At 42.5% G+C, this 17,096-nt stretch overlaps 2 protein-coding genes across 16 annotated transcripts in view; one reads left to right on the forward strand and one right to left on the reverse strand.

Annotated features, from left to right (window-relative positions):
• The window catches only part of SLC39A11 (solute carrier family 39 member 11), a 519,734-nt gene that overhangs the window by 335,604 nt on the left and 167,034 nt on the right, over positions 1-17,096 (reverse strand). The window lies entirely within an intron of this gene.
• LOC119513504 (ferritin heavy chain-like) lies at positions 15,792-16,367 on the forward strand. Its single transcript, XM_037808770.1, has one exon. The coding sequence runs from the start codon at positions 15,816-15,818 to the stop codon at positions 16,365-16,367; it is 552 nt and encodes a 183-aa protein (XP_037664698.1). The 5' UTR covers positions 15,792-15,815.

A 17,096-nucleotide genomic window follows, 5' to 3' on the forward strand; every position in this document is an offset into this window, starting at 1 on the left:
TAGGAAGGGTACAAATATTTCATTTATATCAAATCACTTTGTTTACACCAACCCAAAATATGTCTTAAGGATAAAGATTACCTTTAACCTGGTCTGGTATGGTTATTTTTGCCTTGTAATAGAATTTTAAAAGGGCATCTATTGTTCTAAGAAATTACCATTGTACTTGGGAAGTATGTTAACCTACAATGACAATTTCCCTTGCATCCTAACCTCCTGCAGTTCATCAAGCCAGGCTTTGAATGAAAACATTTTTCTTCATTTCACTATTTCAAGATGGAGAATTTTGCATGCGTTAAGAGAAAAACAGTAAGTTCCCACCTTGAAAAGTACACACAGGCCTTTGCTTAAGAGGATCCATCAGTATTTGTATCCTGAGATATTGCTATTCCAGTGATGGACTTCACATACAGATATGGCAAAACTTGATTATGTGGTGACATAATCGTCACCTAGGATAAAATGAAAGTTCTTGTAAGAGGCTCTCCAATAATTTCTTTTGCCTTCATCAGTACAATAATTTGCTCTTTCCATAAGAAGTCATTCCAAACTACACAGTATAAAAATGAGTGATGCTGAACATATTACCAGAATATTTGCAGATGATACTGTAAATGGCTTATCTATCCCATTACAAGAAAGGCATAAAACCCCAAATATTCCATCTCAGAAGAAAGCAAGCATTAGACGGCAAACTTAATTAAAAAAAAAAAAAAATGGGGGCATGCACCACCCACATGCCCTGCTTAGTTTAACAGTTAGAATGTTGAAATTCAGTGCAGTCCTTTAATGACTCCTGCAAATAAATTCTTACAACCAGTTACAAACCCAAAGAGGGCAAAATCTGGAGAATCCGAACCTCAGTCATCAAACCTATAAACATAATAATATACACTATAAAATGACCAGGAAGAAAAAGTAGGAGGGGTTCAAGTACAATGGTATGAATACATTCAAGATAGACATTTCCTCTAACATCCGGATTTTGTAATATCCATCCCCCCACACAGATACACCCAAAGAAAGCTTGCAGTTATACAATAAACTTAGATATATAAATTTAGGGTATTTAAGTTACATGACTATCCAAGTCTAGAGACATTTACTACAAAATGTGAAAGGGCTATGTTGGTAACTACTAGATCAAAACACGAAGTCTACTAATCCACTGTCAAATACTTTCTTCCTTCACTGTGATATCACTTGTTAAAAATCATTTACAGTTTTATCTATGGTTTTTAAGACTCCTTTTTAAGGAACTGTTTCAGAGATGCAGAAAAGTACAGAGAATAACAAAATGAAAATCCATGTACCTGCCACCTAGATTTAATGAAAGTTAATCTTTTGCCATATTTGATTCAGATTTATGTATATATATAATATATATATATATATATATATATATGTATATAAAACAGAAGAAATTGTTCTTCCCTACGTCCATCAACTAGAGGTATCTACTATCCAGAAAAGTTCATGGGTATTCTTCATAGCTATGTTTTCTACTTTAAATAGCCATGTTTATACATTTTTATATACCCATAAAATATGTACGATTATTTTATACAATTTCAAACTTTAATTAATTTGGATTTTACTGTATGTATCATTCTGCAACTTATTTTGTTTTGTTTTGTTTTGTTTTGCAGAATATTGGACATTTATCCATGTTGATAACCAGAAACTACACATTTTAACTGCTATTTAGAATGCCATTTCATGAGTTTATCACAATTTAATTATCCATTCTTCTGATGACTGATATTTACTTCCAGTTTTACACAATTACAAAAAAATGTTGCAATGAACATTCCTATACATGGTTCCTTGTGTATGTTTGCAAGAATGTTTCGAGAACAGGTCAGGGATCTAAAATTGGAACTGCATGGTTATAGCACATGTGCATCTTCAAACTTTACTAGACATTGCCAAATTACCTACCAAGATGGTTATATCAATTTGTGCTCCCACCAACAGTGCATAAAATTTCCCATTTTTCCAATTCTTCCTTTATCAATATATAATATTGTCAAATGTTTTTCTTTTTTGTCACATATAATGGAAGAGAATTTAAATTTGTATTCCTCTAATTACTAGCGAAATTGAGCAGGTTTTCATTTATTTATTGGTCTTTTTTTTAATTGGTCTTTTAAGGTTTCCTCTTCTTAAATCCTAATCAGATAAAGTATCTATCTATTACTGAGTGTATTAGTTAGGGTTCTCTAGGGAAACAGAATCAATGAGAGATATCTATAAATGTAAGATTTATAAAAGTATCTCACACAACTGTCAGGCAGGCAGCAAACTGGCAACTTCAATGAAGATGTTCAATGAACTTCTCAGGAAATGAACTGGCAACTTCAACGAACACCTCAGGAAACACTTCACTGGTCAGCTGAAGAAGAAGTGAAGGTCCTCTATCTGTCTTGCTTAAAATCTTCAACTGATTGCATTAAATCCAGCCAACTGCATTCTCTCATTGTAGAACACATGCCCTTTATTGATGTCATCAGTCACAGCTGCAGCCAATTGACTGATGATTTATTAAATCAGCCTGTTGGTTTACTAACCAGCCACAAACTTCCTTGCGGCAACAGTTAGGCCAGTGCTTGCTTGATCAGAAAGCTGGATACCATCACCTGGCCAAGTTGACACATGAACCTAACCATCACACTGAGTATGGTTTGCCCTTTTCTCATTGGCTTCTGGGAGATCTTTATATATTCTGAACACATTTGTCAGTTACATGCTTTCAAATATCTTCTCATAGGTTTTTGTTTGGATTTAACTGTACAGCGTCTTCTGTCATGGAGAAGTTTTCTGTTTTCTTTGTTAATGTCATCAAATTTAAATGCTTTTCTTTATCGTTGGTTGGCTGCCCATTAGAATTGCCTGAAGAGCTCTTGAAAAAATACTGATGCTAAAACTAAGCTCTAGTGACAGAGAGCAGATCAGCAAGGGGCTGAGTGCAAAGGGGCATGAGGGAATTTGGGGAGTGTTCTAGTTTGCTAATGCTGCCAGAATGCAAAACACCAGAGATGGATTGGCTTTTATAAAAGGGGTTTATTTAGTTACACAGTTACAGTCTTAAGGCCATAAAGTGTCCAAGGTAACACATCAGCAATCGGGTACCTTCACTGGAGGATGGCCAGTGGTGTCCGGAAAACCTCCGTTGGCTGGGAAGGCACGTGGCTGGCGTCTGCTCCAAAGTTCTGGTTTCAAAATGGCTTTCTCCCAGGACATTCCTTTCTAGGCTGCAGTTCCTCAAAAATGTCACTCTTAGTTGCAGTTGGGGTATTTGTCCTCTCTTAGCTTCTCTGGAGCAAGAGTCTGCTTCCAACAGCCGTCTTCAAACTGTCTCTCATCTGCAGCTCCTGTGCTTTCTTCAAAGTGTCCCTCTTGGCTGTAGCTCCTCTTCAAAAGTTCACTCTCAGCTGCACTGAGTTCCTTCTGTTTGTCAGCTCATTTATATAGCTCCACTGATCAAGGCCCACCCTGAATGGGTGGGGCCATGTCACCATGGAAATACCTCATCAGAGTTATCACCTACAGTTGGGTGGGGCACATTTCCATGCAAACAATCTAATCCAAACGTTCCAACTTAATCCTCACTAATATGTCTGCCCCACAAGATTGCATCAAAGAATATGGCTTTTTCTGGGGGACATAATACATTCAAACCAGCACAGGGAGTTTGGAGATCTTCAATTTGACTATGAAGAAGATTACACAGGTATATGCATTTCTCAAAGCACATCAAACTGTATACTTAAAATGGGTACATTTTATGTACATTGTACCCTAATAAAGTTGTAAAAAATACAGATGCCTGGGCTCTTCCATACCCAATTTTGGTGAAAATCTCCGTGGGTGAGGCCCAGAATCTGTATTTTTTTAAGTGCCCCCAAGAGATTAAGATGTGCAGCCAGGGTTGAAGACTGCTGTCCTCAACATTTGTTTAAGGGTTGCTTTCTTCTTTTGGAATTATTTTTTGCACAGCCTATAAAGTAAGACTCTAATCTAGGAGGAGATCCAACTGGGCAATATTTGAGTCATCAATCCTTTTCCTGCTCACTTATAAGGCCAAGGGTCAATAGACACATGGAACTGTTTCCAATCTTTCTGTTTGGTTCTGTACGTCTATTTGAACAACTACTGGACAATGCCACACAGTCCTATTAACTCATAAATGTTGATGTCTGGCAGGTGTAATCCCTCCTCTTCCTTCTCTTCCGCTTCTCCTTCATAAATGCCCTGTCTATTCCTAGTTCTGCATTCTTCTGGATGATCTATAAGTTTAGCTTTATTAAATTTATACTTGGGAAAACAATGCCATTTTTACAATGAATCTGCTCATCAATGAACATGGTACATCTATTAACTGAAATAGTCTTCTTTTACATCCTTTAAAAATGGTTTCCAATTTTTTCCATAAACAACTTGGAAAATTTTTTTTTGGCATTATACATAGTAGCCCCAAAACTGGAAACAACCAAAATGTCCATCAACAGTAGACTATAAATAAATAAATAGTGTTATAGTCCTACAATAGACTACCATACAACAACCAATGAATTAACAAGACTTACCAACAACTACATGATGAATTTCACCTACAAAATGCTGAATAAAAGAAGCAAAACACACAAGAATGTGTTTTATATAAATGATATATAAATAAATAGAAATTATAACTAAAATGCTATAAACATCATTTACATAAATGATTCCATTTATATAAAGTTCAAATATTAAACTATATTATTTACAGATGCATGCATACAGGGTAAAAGAAATTAACAAAAAAAAAAAAGCAAGGCAGTAATTACCCTAAACATCAGCACAGTGGTGACCTTTAGGCAGGTGGAGAGAGAGACTGAGAAGGGCACATGTATGGGGAGCTTCTATATCTTGGCATGTGTGGTGGTTACAAAGGTATTTGCTTTATAATCGCTTGTAATATATTTGATGGATTTTCTACACATTTGCTATAGTTCACAAAACTTAAAAATGAGCAGGGAGACTATTATTAGTTAAAGGCATTTTTAATTAAAAATCCGAGGTCTCCTACAAACAAGAGTCATCCTACTAGAAGTAGAAGGTTCTCAATGGACAGGGCCTGGAGACGTGGTTTAGCGTTTAACTCCAAATATTCTCTTTAGAAATGGCAGTGGGAAATACTATGAGACTCTCAAATAAAATATCCCATACAAGGTAAGTGGCCTTTTAGCTTCCTGATGTTGTGAACACACAACATGCTGGGGAAGATGGTTTCTCCTTACTCAGGACAAAGTGAAAATGTATGTTAGCTTTCACGTGACACACAACAGGGTGGTAGACAACGATCAGAAAGAGAATCCCTAAAAGTGAAGGGAAAAAGAGGAGTTTGCAGCACTAGTCTTATCTCCCCTTTAGCAGCTTTATTAAGTCACCCATCCTTTTGTTTGCAGTCACAGCAACCACGAGTTACTCAACAGCAACAGCTTTCTTTCCCCCACGGGTTTTCTTTGAAGGGACCATCTCATCATCTGGTGACTTTTCACAATGAAAACTTCAGATGCTTTTCTATGCTAGGATGGAAAGGAAATTAACCTCTACACAGAAAATGAGGCCTCCTTCAAAGGGAGCAAGGAATATCACTTTCATATTCACAGTAAACAGTGCCCAATTTTTGCCTTGGCCATCCATACATTTGTTCACAAATATTTATTTAACATCTATCTATATATCTATCTATTTATATGTATTTTTATATATACATAATAGTCAAAGCACTGTGCTGGTTTCCACCTAGATACAGATGATACAGATGAATTAGACAAGACCCTGTTATCAGAGGACTTGCAGTAGCCAACTGGGTAGCCAAAAGCCAGTCCCACCAATATCTGTCTTCTCCTCTTCACCCTAGACACAGAGTTAGACTGTATTTTTCAGCAAGTAGATGTGCCACATGACCCAGTGCTGGCCAAGAGAATGTGAGCAGGTGTAACGAGCATGACAGGCTGACCATAAAAACCAGACTCATCATCATCTCTGTGATGGTTAGGTTCATGGGTCAGCTTGGCCAGATGATGATACCCAGGTGTCTGGTCAAGCAAGCACTGGCCTAAACATTGCAGCGAGGACATTTGTGGCTGGTTGATAAACCAACAGGCTGGTTTATTAAATCATCAGTCAATTGGCTGCAGCTGTGACTGATGACGTCAACGAAGGGCATGTCTTCCACAATGAGAGAATGCAGTCAGCTGGATTTAATCCAATCAGCTGAAGACTTTTAAGAAAGACAGATAAGAGGACCTTCACTTCTTCTTCGGCTGACCAGCGAAGCATTTCCTGAGGAGTTCGTTGAAGTTGCCTATTTGTTTCCTGAGGAGTTCATCCAACATCTTCATTGGAGTTGCCAGTTTGCTTCCTGCCCTACAGAATTTGGACTCATGCATACCCACAGTTGCCTGAGACACTTTCATAAATCTTATATTCACAGATATCTCTTGTTGATTCTGTTTCGCTAGAGAACCCTAACTAATACAACCTCCAACTCCGTAAGCAGCTCTTTTGCTCACTGCATGCACACTATGGGGAAAGGTATCAAATCCACCTACCTCCCCAAGCCAAAACCAAGAAGCAGTCTAGATTCTCCCATTGTTTTATACCCTACATCCAATCAATTACCAAGTCCAGTTGTTTCCTTTAACCCTTTCTTTTTAGATCTACCTCCCTCTTTCTTCCTAAAGTGCCACCCTAATTCCCATGCTCCTCTCTTCTCACCTGGCCTGTTATAATAACCTGTGTCTAGTCCAGATATCCTCCATGCTGTCCTCCTTCACCCCAGAGACTTCCTTCTATAACAGACCTGAAGATTTCACCTGCTTGCCTCAAATCCCTTCCTCTTAATATTGTCTATGGGATAAAAGCTCAACTCTTATTTAACATTCCACACCCTCCATGACACAGCCCTGCCTACTTGTCTCGGCCTCACCTTTCCCCACCATCACGCTCTCTGTGGCAGGTTAAAAGATCGGCCCCAGTTCTTCACCCCTCCCTGTATCCCTGCCCTTGCCATGGCCTTTTCATGGGTATAGTACATTTTCCCACGCTTGACATTGGGCTTTGCTGAGTGCCTAGCTTAGCCAACATGCGGATGCAGATATCAGTATGTCAGTTCTGTGCCTTGGCTTGCTTGTCTCTGCTTTTCTTTTCATGCCTCTGCCCTCTCCATGAAAAGAACATGTGTTCGTTCAAGACAGATAACAGATACCTCAGACAGAGCCACTCAGCCAAGCTGCACTCCTCCCGCTAAAAGCCAAGTCAAGATCAGCTGAGCCTCAGCTGACCCATAGATGCTTGAGTGAGCCCAACTGATATCCGCAGAGCTGCCCCAGCCAATTTGCAGATGCCCAGGAAACCAATCTTTATTACCGTATGCCACTGAGATTTTGTGATTGCTTGTTACACAGCAATAGCTATCACACTTACTTTGCTCCACAGCAACATGAACTGGTCAGGTTGCTGCAGGGTCTTCGCATCATGTGTTCCCTTTACCTGAGATGTGTACCCCACCACCTCCTGGCAAGCCCATCTACCTGATGAATTCCATCTTAACCTTTAAGTTTAAACTCAAGCACCAACTCCAGGAAGCCTTCTGTGACTCTCCCAAGTAGACTGATTCACTGTCTATCCAGAGCTCCCATATTATACTTACCTCATTACAGCAATTACTGCTCTGTAACTTCTTGTTTATGTAATTACACAGATTTTGATCCCTGGCAGTTGCAAAATGCCTGGCACCAAAACTTGGCACTAGATGAATCTCAGAAAACAAAGATTCAGTGGGGATGAGATAGAGAGCAAAGAGCAAAGGGGAAAAAAAAGAGTTGGAGCCTAGAACTGAAGATGGCAAATGTCTGTAAGTCCAGACTCATTGTGCAATGTGGTTTTGACAAACGCGGCTGCTTCGGGATATTCCCCACAGTGATGAAAACTCATCCATTCACTGAACCTCAGAACTGAGTGGGAAAGGGAAGTGAAACTCTGTGAGCCCCTGCTGAAACAATTCAGGGACCGTACACAGAGAGCCAGGCTGTGTGCTTCTGAGAGAATGGAATGAAGCTGATGGCATTTTCTGTAGCCACAGAGAAGGACTTAAATGAGAAAAGCAGCAACTTTAATGTAGATATTAGGATACATGTTGACTCCGGTGTTGTTGAGATTGGAGCAAATATCAAAAGCAGTTGCAGGAAGAAAAAAAAGCAGTTGTAGAGTCTCATTTTGAACGACAACAATAATGAAGACCACGATGACAGTGACAACTTAGAGAGCAATATATTTCAATGTCATAAGCACACTGCTACCTCCCAGATGGAAGCAGGAGACTAATTTCTCAAGCCTTGCATCTCAGGATTCACGCCACTAATAAAGAGAGAAATCAATGGTTCTTATAGCAACAAAAATATCCCTTCCTGGGGCTATCAATCCTCCAAATTATAGTCTTCAATTTTTGACTGTCCCTCATTCTCTCACTGCCATCATCAAAAATTTCCTCTCCACCCCAGGCATGTCTTTGTCTAGAATGCAATAGTATTTGATCTTCCCACTTTGCAAGCCTGATGGAAAATCAATTTAAAAACCAGACTGGGCTCAAAGAGACCCAGGAATGTCACAGGATTGAGCATACTGCAGAGTTAAGGCCCCTCAGAGCTGCTGAGCATTAGGAAACCTGCCGAACATCTTGAAATCTAAACCATCAAAGGGTTCTCATTACCATGGCTTTGTTGTGCCCTTATCTTTAAAGGCAATTCCAGACACATGAGAGCTTTCTAAGGAGTAATCTTTAATTCTTCATGTGCTGCAATTCACACAGACTTCTCTGTGAATCCATGAAAAGTCAGGGCCCCATTTCCATTGTGGTGAACCCTGCAGTGGGCAGCAGGTGGCTTTCTTCTGTTTTGGCTATCCTGCCTCTGAACCTTTCTCTATCCAGGGAATTGTCCACTTCGTGAGACTTGGTAGAGGACACAGTGGGAGCTGAAAATGCTCCATACTCTTTCCTGGCATCACTGCAGCCGTGTTTGGTCACGTGTCCTAGTTTTGCTGAAAAGACTCACTCAAGCCAGACTGACTCGGAAGGCAGTGAAATCAACTGGGGAGTGTGCTCTCGTGCACTTGTGATCTTTCTGGTGTTAACTGATACAAACGTGGCAGCAGAAGGGGTCAAGTCATGTGTCCAGCAAAGACTTGGGCACAGGGCAAACTAGGCATCTGCTGATCCTTGGCCAATAGTGGCTTGCTCATCAAAACAGATCAGTGACTTTGGTTGGGTTATTATTCTAGGAACCTGAGACTTGAACCTGGTTCTCCAGCTCCTCCTTCCCCCACCAACATTCCAGGAGCTCCCTGGTGTCCCTATATATGCTTCATTTCTATTTAATCTGCTAGAGTTAGTGTCTGTTGCTTGCAACCCAGATCCCTGACTGATGGAAACATGCACATTCATTTTTATATAAATTATCATGGGGTTCCTGGGCCAACTGAAGTTGCTTAAAATAATAACAGTTATTAAGCTGTTGTCTCTCAGCCCACACGCAACCCTCTATGTCTCTGGAATACTAGGGCCGAGGCTTGGCAAACCACGTTTCTGCTTTGCCAGCCGTTCTCTGATGGGCTCAGCTTGGGGAAGGAGCAAGGACCTGTCTTTTCCTTTCGGCTTGCTGCTAGTGTAAGCCTCACTCCTCAGTGCTTCTTCACCAAGGCGGCAGCAATTCCTTCCCATAGTAGCAGCTAAATCCAGTTTGGACTTTTTCCAATACTGCAGAAATAGCTCCATTGTGCCCAAGACACCAGCACCAGCCTGCTGAAGCCTCCTTCTTGGAATCTGAGTTTCAGTTCTAAGGGACTCCTCCTCTGAGTTTCTATTAATTTCAACATTCCTTCTATTTCCTAATCCTTAGGGGTGGGTAGCTGCTTTCCATAATTCCTACCTCTGTGATCTCTTAGGATCCTCTTTTTTATGGTAGCTAACAACTAATACCTAATCAACCACTATTTATATTAAATTCTCTGTTTCAAATAACTGGTGTGATTTCCATCTTGTGACTGGCCCCCACCTGACACAGATCCCTAGCTTTAAGGAAAGCTAGTATGAGTATACCATTTGCTGCTACCAGAGAGAACAGAAAAAGAAAAACAAGGAAGAAAAAATTAGTCAAGATTTAAGGTCTAAGACTCAGAGGCCAGGGCAGCAAGTTGAAGCTCTACCAGTCCAGCAAGCAGGGTCATGTGCACATCTGGAGGGTTTGTGCAATAGGGGGAGGGGTGGGGAAGGGAGGAGAGAACCAGAAATATTACTCAGAGCCCAAAAGCTCTGATGTTTGCACCATGTCCTACAGAGAGGCTGTTTCAGGAACTGGAAGGACCAGAGACAGGACAGGTGCAGCAAAGGAGAAGTTCCAGAGCATGGAGAGGAGGGAGACGAGTACCAGGCACAGGCGATAAAGTGAAATCATGCCTACAGCCCTCTGATTGTTTGCCATAACTGAGATAATAACAACCCCGTCACTGCCAATAGTTACTGAGCTCTTACAACATGCAGGCACAGAAGCAAGCATAGCTGCATGGATTACCATGTTCACTGACTCCAAAACACCTTCAACTATAAGACACACCATTACTCAAGGTATCACTGAGAAACAAAAAATGCTGCCCATTAATAATGACCATCATTGACTGTAAGATACAGCCTTATTTTAGAGATGTTAAAATGTGTGTGTGTGGGGGGGGTGCTTCTTAGAATCAGTAAAACTCGGCAGTCAGTCAATCTCTAAAACAATCCCTCTGAAGTAGATACAATGGGGCTTAGAAGGAGAGAGGCCAAGTAACTAGTTCAAAGTCCCGCGCTCAGTCAAGTGGCATAGGATGGATCTAATCTTGGTGAGTGGGACTCCAGAACCTGAACTATTGGCAACTCTGCTCCTCTCTATTGCTCATAAACGATTTAGAACTCGGGGTTCAAACTCACACTGAATGCATGCAAGAGTCACTGATCTGTTCTGAGCTTTCAGATGCCCAAAAGATTTTAACCATGAATAGTTAGTGACAGGAAGACGCTCACTACTGAATTCCCTTTGATGGTACAGAGCAATGCCAGCTTACAGTTGACCCAGGAAGTGGGCAATTAAGCAAGCAACAGCTATGCAATGGTGCTGCGTTGACGAAGGCTACAAAGAGATTCAGAAGCACCTGTCCATGGGTTTCCAGACAATTTCTCAGAGGAAGGGATGCCCATGGCTAAGACCTGTCAGGTGATTAGGAATCAGCCAGGTAAAAAAGAGGAAAGTGGTTTCAGGCAGAAGAAAAACAAAAAAAGACCCAGGATGACAAACAGCATGACATGTACTGAGAACCAGCTGCAGTAGCTGGTTGGTGGCTTGGGTAGCAGACAGCTGGCTGGGCTGAAGCTGAGGATGTAGGAAGTAGCCAAGAGGAAAGCCTTGAAGGCCATGCTAAAGGAAAAAGGAAAAAAGGAAAATAAAAAGATTTGGAATGGATCAGGAAACATCAAAAGATTTTGATACAAGAAATGTATTTTTACAAAGATGATTCTGATGGAGTGTTTCTGCTGTAACCTTGCAGTGAAGATATTTAAAACCAAAGCCAGCCTAAGCCCATGGTTGATGGGAATGGCCTGTCCCTATTAATTGCCCACCATCCCCTGATATCTCCTCCTTCAGAGCTGAGCTTCTGATACGTTACTTCAGCAAACTGTGTCCCCTGAGCTGTCTGACCACCTGGTTTTGATCTGATTTAAACAGTCGGTTAAAGGGGGACCATGATATATACTCAAAAGAACTGAAAACCTGAGCTCAAACAACACATGTTCATAGCAGCACTATTTGCAACAATCCAAAGGTGGAAACAACCTAAATTTCTTCAACGGATGAGTGAATAAACAAATTATGGTATAAGCATACAATAGAATATGAGCCATAAAAAAGGAACAAAGTGCTGATACCTGCTACAGTATGGATGAACCTCCAAAACACCAAGCCAAGTGAAAGAAGCCAGTCACAAGAGGACAAATGCTGTATGATCCCACTTGTATGAAATATGTGGACCAGGGAGATCCACAAATCCAGAAGTGGGTTGGTGGTTGCCAAGGCCAGAGGGGAGGGAGGAAAGTGAAGCCACTGTTTAATGGGGACCAGGTTTTATTTGGGGATGATGAAAATGTTTTGAAAGTAGATAGAGGTGGGATTACACAACATGGTGAATGTACTAAACGCCACTGCAGTGTTCATTTTAAATGGTTAATTTTGAGTTATATAAGTTTTATCTTAGTTAAAATAATATTTTTAAAAAGGAAGACCATGAGATAGATGATAGGAAGGTTTTGGAACTCAACTCTCCAAAGCTTCCTGTATTTTCCCCTCAGATTCTACAGTCTTCCAGACTCTTCCTGCACTGTTATCTGCCTTTCTGGACCATACCATTGTTTTCTCACTTTCATTAGCATTCAGATCACCTAGAGACTAGTTTAAAAAGGAAGTGCCTGGGCCTGACCCCAAGAGACTCCATGGTTGAGGTGGGGCCCAGGCACCTGCATTCTGTTAGGCATTCCCAGCATCCTTGTTCCCTATGGCTGCCATAACAAAGTAGCACAAGCTGGGGGGCTTAAAGCACCAGGGATTCGTATCTCACAGTTCTGGAGGCAGATCTCTTAAGTCTGAAATCAAGGTATTGGCTGGGCTGAGCTTCCTCTGAAGTCTCTAGAGAAGAATCTGTTCCCTGCCTCTCGCCTTTTTCCTGGTGGCCCCAGGGGCTCCTTGGCTTGTCGAAGCAGCTGCCTCCATCCTCGCACGGCCATCTTCTCTCTGTGCCTGGCCGTGTCCTCTCCCTTTTTAGAAGGACATCAGTCATACTGGATTAAGGGCCCAGCCTACTCCAGTGTGAAGTCATCTGAACTTGTCTAATTTCATTTTAAAGACCCTATCTCCAGATAACGTCACATTCTGAGATACTGGGGATTAGGACTTCAATGTGTCTTTTTGGAGGACACAACCCAACACCTAACACCAGGGAATCTGGTGCCCTCCCGAGTTCACAGTCCACAGGACCAGCTGCCTTCTCCATTTTCATCTTGAGACTGTCCCTTACCCACCTGCAGGAAAGTTCTTCTTTCCCTCTTCCTTTGACTCTTATGCAATAGTAAGATTTTGGCTTCCAGTAGAAAGAAGTTACTTGAATTATGAATTACTGGGAATCCTGCATGAAACAATGTCTCTAGCAGCACCTAACAAGAGCAATTTATAAGTAGCCTTTTAACCAGTGGTCATCAACCTTGCTGAACAACAAATTCCTTGTTGGGATCTTTTTAATCAATCCCTAGGCTTTACCCAAGAAATGATAAATCAGAACCTACAGAGGGGTCCAGGTATCCAATATTTTTCTAAAGCATGACAGGCATAGAAGCCTTCAGGCACACTTCCTGTCACGCTGCTCAAAACATACTTATTCTAAATGGCAGCATAAGTCTTTAGCTTCTTAGTCAAACACAATTAAGAAAGTAAATAAAGGATGAAAAATCATATAACAGATTCAAATACCAAATGATTTTTTTTTATCCCCTGCTTGTTTAATTATCTGTGCCTCATGTTTATCACGTCTAAAAGAGTGGTCAACGCAAAAGACACAATCTGCTTCCAGCAAATAACGTGCAAGTGGAAAGCACTTTCAGTTTATAAGCTGCAAGGAGCTTTCACAAATGCAAGCTCATTTGATAATGACAACATCACCATTCATTCATTCATTCATTCATTCAACAAATCACTCCCGAAGATCATCTAAGCACCAGGCCCCATGCTGGTGTGGAGGATACAGCTGAGACCAGGCAGACCCTATCCCTGCCCACATCCCTGACCACGCCCCTGCCTTCAGGCACACAGGTAAGGGCAGCACAGGTAAGGAAGGAGCAGGATGTGGGAAGTACGAATGGAATGGGAGCAGGTTAAAGAAGCCTCTATCCAAGACAAGGGCCCGGTGGCAAAGCATTCTGGGGAAGGAACACACAAGACTCACGTCAAAGGATCAGTAGGAGGGAGTGTGACAAACAGCTGCAGAGACAGTGTTTGGGCAGAGACAACAGCTTGTGCAATGGCTGGAGGAGAGAGAAAAAACTGCAGCCCTGGTGAGAGACCAGCAGGGGTGAGGGGTAAGGGGTGGGGAGGATGAGGCTGCAGAGGGCAGCAAGGGCCACATGAAACCAAGTTTCATAAAGATGCTGTGCAAACAGAACTGTAAACCAAAGAATCAGGAGCCCTTGAAGGGGTTCAACCAGGGAAGCAGGATCAGTCTTACAAGCAGTGAAGTATCCCCTAGAGCTTCGGGAAAACGACGTGGAGCAGGAGCCGAAGGTCCCCGACTAGAGTGAGGGCTGAGCAGTGAGAAGAAGTGATTAACTAGAGAAGTATTTGAATCAGGGGTCAGCAAACTGTTGCTATAAATGGCGAGATAGTAAATATTTTCAGTTTTGTGGGCCATGCATTCTCTGTACCGAGGACTCACCTCCATTGTTGCAGTGCAAAACCAGCAGTATGCAATACGTAATGATGGGGCACAGCTGTATTCCAATAAAATTTCATGAAAACAGTCTGCAACCCTCAGTGTAAAGGAGCCCATCAATAAGGCTCAGGTGCTGGTTAGATTTGGGGCATAATGAACAAAGTCAGGACTGATGCCCTGGAAATGGGTAGAGCAGGTACCTGCCTCACTGACTCATTAATCAGAAACCTGAGATGCAGAGAGGGCCAGCGTGGGAGACACAGCCACACCCAAGCCTCAATGAAGATCCTCTCAGCAGTGCTCCTTCCTGCTTCTTGGAAATCACAAATAAATCGCACACACCTATGCACACACACCTCACATATACATTCCCATGCACCTTTGCATGCATCCATGCACACCCCAACGCATGCATGCCTCAGATATACACTAATATGCACCTTTGCATGCACTCACGCACGCATGCCTCATGCACACACTCATGCACCCGTGTGCACCCCTCACTCGCACCCATGCACACATCACTTATGCACACCCATGCATGCACGCATGCGCCCATCCTCACATATTTAAGTTTGCTTACATTGGTCAACTAGACCTTCAACTGATTCCCTCAATGCATTCCCTACAGAGCCCACTCGCTCCAGTGTAAACACAGATCACATCCAAATCAACCTCACGCCCCCTGGGGCCTCAACCCCTTCAAAGGGAGATTTTCTAACAGTCTGTCCCCTCCAGAAGCCCCTAAAGTTTGTGATGAGATAAGCAATTAGCTTTGATCGGACATACTGAAGGAGAAATAAAACGGCTTGGCCTCTGGTGTTGCTGGGAACATACAGTGCTCACCTGCCTCCCTCTGCAACTAACCCATCAGCTCTGTCCTGTTAGGAATCAGCTGAGTTACTATCAAAACCTAGACACTCGGGCAGCCACATGGATGGACAGATACATGCACCCTGGGGACCTGTGCTGCCTCCCCAAGTTCCAGGAGGCCCAGCCAGCTTTGAAATCCTTGTTCTGTTCAATCCCAGCTTTGTCTGACCTCCTGATTGCGCATTTCTATTGCCAGCGGCTTGCTGCCCAGTGTGCATAATAGCCAATCGAGGCCAGACGTCTTGGTGGAGAGTCGCCAGGGTTTCCTGCTTCAACAGTGCTTGAATGGAACCCGGCACTTGCCCTCCGTTGGCCGCCACTCCGAGCAGCCCTCCACCACCGTTCCAGCACCGCACAGCCGCCGCCGCCTCCTCTCCTCAGCCGCCACCATGATGACCACATCCCCATCGCAGGTGCACCAGAACTACAACCAGGACTCAGAGGCCGCCGTCAACCACCAGATCAACCTGGAGCTCTACGCCTCTTACGTCTACCTGTCGATGTCCTACTACTTTGACCGTGATGATGTGGCTTTCAAGAACTTTGCCAAATATTTTCTTCACCAATCTCATGAGGAAAGGGAACATGCAGAGAAACTTATAAAGCTGCAAAACCAACGCGGTGGCCGAGTCTTCCTTCAGGACATCAAGAAACAAGAACGAGACAACTGGGAGAGCAGGCTGAATGCAATGGAGTGTGCATTACACTTGGGGAAAAGGGTGACTCAGTCACTACTGGAACTGCACAAACTGGCCACTGACAAAAACGACCCCCACTTGCGTGACTTCATCGAGACCCATTACCTGAATGAGCAGGTAAAGTCCATCAAAGAATTGGGTGACTACGTAACCAACTTGCGCAAGATGGGGGCCCCGGATTCTGGCTTGACAGAGTATCTCTTCGACAAGCACACTCTGGGAAATGGTAATGATGAGAGCTAAGCCTTACACCATCTTCCCCAGAGCCACAGGGTGACTTCCGTGGTCACCACGGCAGTTGCACGCATGTTGGGTTTACTTTTACCTTTTCCATAAGTTGTACCAACATTCACCAAGTTCTTTCAATTGTACCATTCCTTCAAATAAAGTGATTTGGTACCAAAAAAAAAAAAAAAAAAAAAAATAGCCAATCGATGACACCAGGGTATCAAAGAGAGAAAGAGCTTTTATTACAAAGCGCAGTAAGGAGAGCAGGAGGCCTGTGGGCCTCGGATCTGTCTCCCCAAGTGTTTAGGGTTTTTATGGGACTAAACAGAGAGATGGAAATAGCGATGTGATTGGTGGTGTATAAATTCAAATTAAGGATTCAGGTTAGCTTGTATTGATTGGGTGTGTCTTTCACTCATTGTCAATAAGGAATAAGCATGGGCCTGAAAAGTCCTTAAGCTAAATGGCTGTAAAGGAGGGGCATGGGAGCACAGTTATAAAATATTCAGCTAATACAAAATAACAACTGCTAGTGAAGGAAATAAGTAAAGGAATAAGCTAAAATAACAACAATTACAAGTAAAACCACTGTAGTCAGCAGTTACATTTCCTTGCCTCCTGGCTGAGCACATACCCTTGGTCAGCCTGAACCAGTTTCCTCTCCAACATGTTCAACTCTTCATGATAAGGACTCTCACCAATTCTGTATATATAATCCCCACCCCTGAGCCACCCCACCCCTGA

Source organism: Choloepus didactylus, chromosome 18 (assembly GCF_015220235.1).
Source record: "Choloepus didactylus isolate mChoDid1 chromosome 18, mChoDid1.pri, whole genome shotgun sequence".
NCBI classification, from domain to species: domain Eukaryota; kingdom Metazoa; phylum Chordata; class Mammalia; order Pilosa; family Megalonychidae; genus Choloepus; species Choloepus didactylus.